The sequence below is a fragment of the Gobio gobio genome (assembly GCF_949357685.1).
Source record: "Gobio gobio genome assembly, chromosome: 24".
Classification (NCBI taxonomy): domain Eukaryota; kingdom Metazoa; phylum Chordata; class Actinopteri; order Cypriniformes; family Gobionidae; genus Gobio; species Gobio gobio.
The window spans coordinates 35,900,599-35,911,129 of NC_137120.1; the positions used below are offsets into that span (position 1 = coordinate 35,900,599).

Sequence of the window (10,531 nt, forward strand, 5' to 3'; positions counted from 1 at the left end):
GTCCACATGAAAACGCAAAACACGCTATGAAGAACCGTCAAGAGCATGCCAAACCAACAGGTGTCAATACACTCTAAAAAAAAAAGGTTCTATATGGCACCAAAAATGGTTCTTGGCTCGTAATCATAGGGTAACCTTTTTTAGTGCTATATAGCACCAATTTTGGTGCTTCAGAGGTTCTTCACCAGTTCTTTGACTAAGGTGCTATATAGCACCTCTGAAGAACCACTGAAGCACCAAAATTGGTGCTATATAGCACTTAAAATGGTTCCCAAGAAGAGCCAAGAACCATTTTTGGTGCCATATAGAACCTTTTTTTTTAGAGTGTATAACCCTAAACGTAAAGCCATGCTGGCTAATCAGAAGCCTGGAAATTACCGGTTCCGGTTCTGACGCAACAAGCCAAAATCTCTGGTTTCACTGTCCACACGACAACACTGCAAGCAGAGTTTCTAAAAATGCTCACCCTGGCAGGAGTTTTCCAAAAAGTTCGGGTTCAGTGTCCGGATACTGCGTTTGCGCGAGGACGAATGGCCAAACTGCTGCGGTTTTGAAAATACCCGTGTTCGTGTGGACGGGGCCTAACTTTACTAGGCTAGTAAACTACCTTTCTGGGGCTTGAAAATGGTAGTTGCGTAGCTGTCAATGGAGGGGCAGAAAGCTCTCAGATTTAGATTTTTTTAAAGATCTTTATGTTCCGACTTCCGAGATGAACGAAAGTCTTACAGGTTTGGAACGACACGAAGAGGAATAATTAATGACAGAGTTTTCATTTTTGGGTGACCTATCCCTTTAATAAAGACATGGAATTTGCACATAAAATAAAATCTTAAGTGCTCACATAGCGTAACATAATGTTTATTAAAATGACATCATACAGTGCACGGCTTATAGATTCATAATGATCACAACAGGCGACCAAATAAACGATCAGTTCCAGTAACTTCATTCACTCAATGTTTGTAAATATAAAAATAGAGAGCCTACACGACTCAAAAGAAAAGAGCACTTCAGTAACATGGAATACATATATTATGTGCTTAATATACAAATATATACATTCAATAAATAGGAAAAAGGCACATTTTTGATGTGTGTGTGGCTATTATGTGGGACAGTCAACCCTGTCAGGCCTGAGAGAAAAAACTGTTACCGTTATTTCTTGAGATTACTTCTTGGCCGCGTGAACGAAAGCGTCGTTACTTTTTTTTTTTTTTTTTACAAAATCCAGATGAAACGACCTTTGAGGTGCTTTGAAAGGGGTGATGTGGCAGAATTACCAAATAAAACTGAATCAAATGGAGGCAAAGCCTTTAAAGTGACCTGTGCCGGACACAATAACCCCAAAAAATGAAAGAAAGGTAGACATCTGAAGAGCTGTTTGTAAGTGTATATATAATGACAATTACAAATATTTACAGTAATCATTTCATCTTCATTCAGTAGAGCGAGCATTTGGTCATATTCTTTGCTAAAGCATTTCATTGAGACTGACTGAAGGCAAAGGCAAATCTGAACGTTTCGCTTTTGGAACTGAGGCAAAGAGGATTAGAAAACCGCTTCGGTACAACCTAATTCACAGTACAACCAAACAAACTTAATAACCTGTTTAGTCTTTAAGTGGAATTTCAAGAGTAATACTGATAAACCAAACGAACAGTAACATGTTTCGAACGGCATCTTTCTCCAGAAAGGAAAGTCTCTTTGGTGGTCAACTAGCAAACCCTGTTAACTAAGTGCAAGTCCTTTCAGACTAGAACTGATTACTTGTATAAATATATTGCATAGAGACGTGATTATCATTTTACGGATATTCATTAAAGATTGTCTCACAAGACCTGCGATGTTTCTTGAGCAGTATCCAAAGGGATGTTTTTGGTTTTAAAACTGCACAGCAGTAACATTTTCAAGATGCGGTTTCTTGCAGGATGTGTTTCTGGATTTGGGTCGGGTGAAGGCTACTAGTCCAAATATATACGGGAGAAGTCCATTTCTACCATTCCAGTTTCCCCCGGCAGATTCAGTGCCAGATCCCAGCAGAGGTGGATTTCGACGTGCTTCTTTACTCGGTGTCCTGTTTGAACAGACTTCCATGCATTTTCAACTTGTGCAATCTGCGAGAGTAAAGTGCAGAGGGTTTAGTCAAACAAAACTCGACACAACAAATAAAAAAAAGAACATAACTGAACATGGAAGGTCATTTCATGGAGCTTTATCAAGAGGACGGCGGATGGAAATTTACCTCTGGTTTTTGCGGCTCGACTGGGCTTCTTTGTCTTTCACGAAGATGGCGGCCTCGCCTCCACGTGAAAGGTAGGAAAATTCACCTTCTTTTGCACTGAAGATGACCCTGGATCGAAAAAAAAGACATACATTTTAAGGTAATCTAAAAATGCAATAAAATGTGCATATATATGTGAAAAAAACGAATAATTCTCTCTGCTTACTTGGACTGTGTCTCTCCTGATTTGATGCGTAATTTGCGAATGTGAAAGATATCAGGGTTCCACCAGGGCCAGCTGAGGAGTGAGTCCTTCTCCCAGAGAAGTTTCACCATCAGCAGCTCTCCGATGTCCGTATCCGTGGTCAAAAGGAAGGACACGGTGGTGTTTGTGTCTAAAGCTGGCCTGTGGAACAAAAACATCTCTATCATCTTTGTCAAAACTGTACAGATATCTCCACAATCTAAGGTAAAACACACTCTAAAATACTTGCATGATCTTTTTTACTTAACCCTCTGGTGTTCTTCGGTCAGTTTTGGCCAAAATATTAAAAAAAACAAAAACATTTATGGTGAAGGTTTTGGCACTTTCTATGTGAACACACGAAAAATCATGGACATGATTCGAAAAGGTTAAATGATCCTGAAAAAAAAAAATTGTCACACTTATACTCCTCGCGGTCAAAAATGACCGCATTGGAAATTAATCGGAGGTGAATTTCATCTAGTGGAAACTTGCGCACAAACAAATTCTTACTGAAAGCTCATTTTTTAAGATGTCAAGCTTAAATTTGGAACACAACTTGTTTAGATATATGGCTGTGATTTCCTAGCAGTTTTAGAGTAAAATGTGTTTTTGAAAATATATTTTTCATATAAAAATTGAAAATAGTATTTTTGTGAATTTTCATAACAATAAACATAAAATTGTCACTTTCTAAAACTTTTTTCACTTCAGCAATAATCTGCTACGTGTCTTCTTTGAAAAGAGACCAAACTTAAAGGGTTAGTTCACCCAAAAATGAAAATTCTGTCATTAATTACTTACCCTCATGTCGTTGGACACCCGTAAGACCTCCGTTCATCTTCAGAACACAAATGAAGATATTTTAGTTGAAATCTGATGGCTCTGAAAGGCCTCCATTGGCACAATGCACGGTTCACTCTCAAGACCCATAAAAGGTACTAAAGACGTCGTTACAAAGTCCATCTCACTACAGTGGTTCTAAAATAACTTTATGGAGTGACGAGAATAGTTTTTGTGCGCAAAAAAACCCTAAATAACGACTTATATAGTGATGACGATTTCAAAACACGGCATCATGAAGCTTCGAAGCGTTATGAATCAGTGAGTCGAATCATGATTCGGATCGCGTGTCAAACCGCAAAACTGCTGACTTTGGCGATCCAAACTGCTGAATCGACTCACTGATTCATAACGCTTCGAAGCTTCATGATGCCTTGTTTTGAAATCGTCATCACTATATAAGTCGTTATTTAGGGTTTTTTTGCACACAAAAACTATTCTCATCACTCCATAAAGTTATTGTAGAACCACTGTAGTGAGATGGACTTTGTAACGACGTCTTTAGTAACTTTTAAGGGTCTTGAGAGTGAACCGTGCATTGTGCCAATGGAGGCTTTTCAGAGCCATCAGATTTCAACTAAAATATCTTCATTTGTGTTCCGAAGATGAACGGAGGTCTTACGGGTGTCCAACGACATGCGGGTAATTAATTAATGACAGAATTGTCATTTTTGGGTGAACTAACCCTTTAAGTTTGTGCTCTAAAGCATTAGCCTGACAAGCCAGACCCGCATCAAGATCTGGGCTCTTGGCAGGGCTCAATCCGAGGGGTGGGATAAACGGTTGTAGCGCTACAACCAACCAGAGCAACGAAGAAGGTGAAGCGGGCCAAAGCCGATTCGAAAGACCGCTGTTCGTCAGCTTCTTTGTTTTCAAGTAGCACGCGAAACCGCCGCAACTCTGCCGTCATTATGTTAACCCCGCCCACCGACTCTATACACAATGTGATTGGCCTGACCAGAGTTTGGTTTTTCCAGCTCGCAAGCCAACGGAGAGTTGCTAGATGCCCCTGGCTGCAAATTACATTTGCTGCCGCTGGGGTGCGTCTATATTTACAACAGTTCAAGTTGGAGATTTAATTTTCCGGTCTACGCTGAAAAAGTGAATAAATGGATTATAACTAAAGCATAAATATAATTTAGTACCATACAATCCCCTAAACATACAAAATATTAATTAATAAACATTATTGAACTAAAATATAGTCCATTCATTTCATTGAAATAAAAGGGAAGCGCACCAGAGGGTTAAGGTCATAATCACTGAAACCAAGGAAGCTCTCGATCCTAGTGAACATCTTAACATTGCATTTTTAGGCTTTTGGGAGTGAATTCAGAACCTGTCCAGATCAGGAAATGCGATTAACTTACATAATATAAGGGATATTCTCCTTCTCGCCGTGGATTCCGTACAATGAGATCTTCATGGGCTGGTCGTTGTAGCTTATTTTCTTATTGCTGAAGAAGTGGATCTTCACTTGATAATGGAAAACTGTGGGAAGATGGTTATATTAAGAAAGGATATATATAAATTAACAATACTAATCTTAAACTTTGACGCTCCTCACCTTTATATGGCATCATGTCTCTGGTCTTCATGTACATTTTGCTGCTCCTGCGTGTGCGAATTTTGTTGACGCCGTAGCCCACGTTGTTGCAGCGATTCTTGCGGCAGCTGAGGCACATGCCTTTGTTGAAGGTGTCTTTGGAGCTGCAGTGGTAAGCCAAGCTTTGTTGCTCCTGGTTCACCAGCGAGTCGATGAACAGATGGATGGAGCGCTCGTGGGAGCATTTCACGATCTGATCCATGTCTGCGGAGAACAGAGGGAAACAATGTAAGCTTCGATCTAAGAACGTCTGAGGAGGGCAATGGAGGACATACGTACTTCTTAAGCCAGTTGTGGCCACCATCAACATAGTGTTCTGGAGGTCACAGCCAGGTTGGAAGGTTCCACCATTGGGGTAGATGTCTATGTGGCCCACCGGCCTCTGAATCCCAATACTGCGATCCGGAGAACCGCGAGTGTTGGTGTGAAGAACGTCCACGAAAAGGGCATCATCTGGGGAAAGAGTGCTTTGGGCGTCTGCGTACTCAAAGCTAGGGCCAGCAGGATCCATGCCTGAAAATCCGAGAAGATTGACCCGTTTTAATGCATTTTTAAGGGTTTGAATGGTCAAATAGAAGGTTGACACCCTAAAGTCCTCAATATACTTCAAGCTAAATCGAAGAACTAACTGGTGTGGCGTCGCTTCGAACAAAATCATGGCAAAATGAAATTTCGCGATTTCTAAACATTTCCAAAGCAAACTTTCAAGGAAGTGTGTACTCCGGCTGGTAAACACCTCTGAACTACCATTGGTCCGTAGCGATTACGAAATAGGTAGGCGTGGCTCTGAGGCTCCGCCTTCTTTGACGTGGACATTTTCTCTGGTTCATTTCTCCTGTTTGGTCCGTCGAGGTCAGACGCAAGTAAAACATGAACACACCGGAGAGCCGCTTTATAGCAGAAATTAAAGTTGTAATTCTAATTGAAAGTGACAGACACTAATTTTTCATGTTTAATACTCTAAACTGCTTGATTTTAAGCAATCTGTTGTATAAACCTGACTTGATTGGAGAGCCGAATTGCAGAGCTGGTGCAAACATATCTACGTCTCTATTCGTATTTTGAATTACTTCCGACCCCTAAGCAAAGAGAGAAAAAGAACTTTGCCGTGAGTATATTGGGGCCTTAGGGAAAAAAATCAAGTTACCTGTGATTCTGTTAACCTTATGTCTGGTGAGAAGGCCAGCGATTCCTGCAACATGAGCGCCAAGACTATAGCCCAACAGATGCAGTTTCTCCCAAGGATAGTTAATCTCAGCCTGGATGAAGAAACGAGACATGCAAGATAAAGTTTCCTGCAGAAAACAAACTCTTTCTTGTCACCTTGACCTAGCACAAAACATCTCGTACCTGTAACCAATTGACAAACTTGGCCACATCCTTGCCCACCAGTTTGGTGTAGGCGGCTGACGTTGGGTAATGTTGTTGCGCTCGGGACAACCAGTCCACCACAATCACATTGGCTGTTGGCTCTCGATCATACAGGGCTGTTACCAGTTTGGGAACCCAGCTCTCAAACATACCGGTGACCTGAGGCGAAATCATCGGCGTCATGCTTCGCACATTCATTTAATGTCTTCAACAAGTGTAGTAGGAGCACTTACCGTCCATCCATGAATAACTATGAAAGTCTTGAAGTCTGGATTGAAGTTACACTCTTTGATGGTTTCGGATTGACCTGGAACGATGTAGCACAGATCTTCTTCGGGTTCCTCGCTAGTCCTAAAGGAAAACTTGGACTCGATGTCGGTGAAGTCCATCATCCATTCTGTGGCATTTTCCATAAAGTTACCTGTGCAAAACCAGATCGACAATAAGTTTTCCAGACAACAATATACAACACTGCCTTTACTTGTAATCTGCTTATAATTCTGCAAATTAACGTTTAAAAGAAGCTTATCTCGCATGTGCTTATACTTTCCCCTTATTTTGTATACGAGGAATTATTTCCAAATGGCCAGCTTGGATCCTTTCCCAGTGTTTGACTGACTTTACATAAAACTTTTTTTTTTGCTATAATGTCCTTCAGTATATCTCCATAACTGACCGTTCTAGCATGTCAAATACATGTACGCAAACAAACATTTTACCATTATGTAACAGATAATTATGAGTTTTCCCCAAAAGCCTAATTTAAAAAAAAATTAATTTGGAAGGTAAACATCGATGAAATCAGACAAATCACCATTAAAACAAAACAGACCGACCATTTAAAAAGACATTTAGGGGATTTATATGACATTTACAAGTGTCATATTAACAATAAATGGTAGTTAAAAATACAAAAGTTTAATAAAAACAACAAAAAAGTGTTTTATAGAATCTTATAAAAACATCTCACAAAACATGGTCTATATATATATATATATATATATATATATATATATATATATATATATATATATATATATATATATATATATAGACCATGTTTTGTGAGATGTTTTTATAAGATTATATAAAACACATTTTTTTGTTTATATATATATATACCATGTTTTGTGAGATATGTTTTTATAAGATTATATAAAACACATTTTTTTGTTTATATATATATATATATATATATATATATATATATATATATATATATATATATATAGACCATGTTTTGTGAGATATGTTTTTATAAGATTATATAAAACACATTTTTTTGTTTATATATATATATATATATATATATATATATATATATATATATATATATATATATATATATATATATATATATATATATATATATATATATATATATAGACCATGTTTTGTGAGATATGTTTTTATAAGATTATATAAAACACATTTTTTTGTTTATATATATATATATATATATATATATATATATATATATATATATATATATATATATATATATATATATATATATATATATATATATATATAGACCATGTTTTGTGAGATATGTTTTTATAAGATTATATAAAACACATTTTTTTGTTTATATATATATATATATATATATATATATATATATATATATATATATATATATATATATATATATATATATATATATATATATATATATATATATATATATATGTTTTGTAAAATCTTAATATTTTGCACATTATCCAATATTTTCCAAGATAATAAGTACAATAAAATACAAAGGTATACATTGATACAAAGAATCAATAATGATACTAAATAAAAATACAATAAAACGCAAAAAGATCAACTCGTGCAGAAAAAATAAACACATGCGGTTATTGGTCCAATAAAATCGCTTTCCGTTATTTGTGTATATTAATATTTATCAAAAGTCCGTCGGAGGAAAGGTGAACCTTTAACACTTTTTCAACTTTATAAAAACATGCATTTCATTCAAGTTTCATAAAACAAATAAACGTTATACTTACTAAAATCGGTAAATTCACTCGTTGGCTCAATTGTGGTTTCAAAACCGGAGGAAAAGTAGACGAAATGCATCCAAAGTATAAAACAAGCGCTGCTTACTCTGCCCATATTAATTTAGGTATTAATAATCACGCTGGAGCAACTTATTTAACAGAATTGAAAGCCGTTGAGCTCCGGGTATTTACAGTGTTACAGTATATTAATATTCCAGTTGGGGGTAGCCAGCTGCTTTAGATGTGTTATGTCCAGAGTTTCTCTCAAGAGTTTAAATCAGTACCGCTACAAGCGTGTCTTTATCCTGCAGTGCGGGACCTTATGCAAATCAGCGACATTCTATTGGTCGAGAGAGGCGGGGTAAGAACTAATGTGACCAATAACAGGCCAGGAACCCCCACACTGACTCATCACTTACAATTACAAATCTTGTGAGGCCCCTGAGAGTCTAGAAAATCAATTTCTCAAGGTCTTTCTTTGCCGTTTTTCTTTTCTTTCTTTTTTTAGGGGAGGGGGGGTCAAATTCATGACGCCCTTAAATGTTAAAAATGAACATGTTTTGTTATAATATTTTTTAAAATATGTTAAATATTAGTTTTTTAATGTTTTTAGAAGTCTCATGCTCACCAAGGCTGCATTTATTTGATTAAAATACTAACAAAAAACAGTAATATTGTGAAATATTATTAAAATGTAAAATAACTGTTTTCTATTTGAATATATTTTAAAATATAATTTATTTCTGGGATGCAAAGCTGAATTTTCAGCATCATTCCTCCAGTCTTCAGTGTCACATGATCCTTCAGAAATCATTCTAATATGCTGATTTATCAATGTTGAAATAAAATATTATTTTAGGATTCTTTGATGAACAGAAAGTTCAAAAGAACCTCATTTATTTTAGATAGAATCTTTTGTCACATTATAAATGCCTTTACTGTCACTTTTGATCACTTTAATGCATTCTTGCTGAATCAATTTTTTAAAGTTATTTCCCAAAAATAAATAAATAAATAAGTTCTTACTGAACCAAAATGTTTGTACGGTAGTACAATGTTGCAAAAGCTTTCTATTTCAGTTCTTTTGAACTTTCTATTAATCAAAGAATCCTAAAAAATATATATATATATGTTTTACACAACTGTTTTCAACATTGATAATAATCATAAATGTTTCAGGAGCTGCAAATAATCATATTAGAATGATTTCTGAAGGATCATGTGACTGAAGACTGGAGGAATGATGCTGAAAATTCAGCTTTGCATCACAGGAATAAATTACATTTTAAAATATATTCAAATAGAAAACAGTTATTTTACATTTTAATAATATATTTCACAATATTACTGTCATTTTTGTATGTTTAATCAAATAAATGCAGCGTTGGTGAGCATAAGAGACTTCTTCTAAAAACATTTAAAACTTTTGAATCTAATTTACGTTCATAAATAATTCCTTTCTGATCATCACAGTCCACTCAAGGTCATCACAAGCATCTGATAAAACAGCCCACATAGTCTAAATCATTGTTTGCTCAGTGCTTTGCAACAAATTAAAATGTTACTTTAAATGTAAACATTGAACACTATGTTCACACAGAATATCTCCCGCGCGGAACTAAAACACACCTGTGTGATTATTTGCCAACTTGAAAACCAACAACATCCTCTGTGCCAATCACGTTTGTTCTTGGCAGGTCACAAATATCAGTGTGATTTCCATTCCGGGAGACGGTCAATGGGTGTTGTTGGCCACCTTGCATCTCATTGGCCAGACAGCGGTGAGCAGACAGACAGCCAAGTCTTTAAAACGTTTTGTCAAAGAAAAATCACTAGTTTTGAGAAGAAATATACAGGTCTTCACCTATATATCTCAGTACTACAAGCAATTCTGAAACATCTTGTTGCGACATTTCATCTGGATGATAGTGCTAAACAAATACATGTTACTCAGTATTTGGGATAAATGCTAAAAATAAATGCATGAAAAACACAAGCACGTTCCCCTTATAAACACACTCCTGTGCGCTAAACATTTATACTCTTTGATTACATGTGTATAGGCCTAATATTTATACTCGATTTACACACGCATTTAGAAAACGTTCTCGGAAAGATATGAAATTGAAGGTGATTGCTCTGGCACTACGGTTTACGCAAGCTGAAGTGATCCTAAGTTATGACAACATATTTTTTTACATTGCTTTAACTCATCAAAATAAGTTATACAAGAATCAACTCAT

General features: G+C 36.1%; 1 protein-coding gene across 1 annotated transcript; it reads right to left on the reverse strand.

Annotated features, from left to right (window-relative positions):
• Positions 1 to 777: 777 nt before the first annotated feature.
• On the reverse strand, positions 778 to 8,600 carry lpla (lipoprotein lipase a). Its single transcript, XM_079808610.1, has 10 exons — positions 8,298 to 8,600; positions 6,519 to 6,706; positions 6,265 to 6,444; positions 6,062 to 6,173; positions 5,194 to 5,427; positions 4,876 to 5,118; positions 4,679 to 4,799; positions 2,448 to 2,627; positions 2,243 to 2,350; positions 778 to 2,114 (listed from the first exon to the last, which is right to left on the reverse strand). The coding sequence occupies exons 1-10, from the start codon at positions 8,401 to 8,403 to the stop codon at positions 2,063 to 2,065; spliced, it is 1,524 nt and encodes a 507-aa protein (XP_079664736.1). The 5' UTR covers positions 8,404 to 8,600; the 3' UTR covers positions 778 to 2,062.
• Positions 8,601 to 10,531: the final 1,931 nt, after the last annotated feature.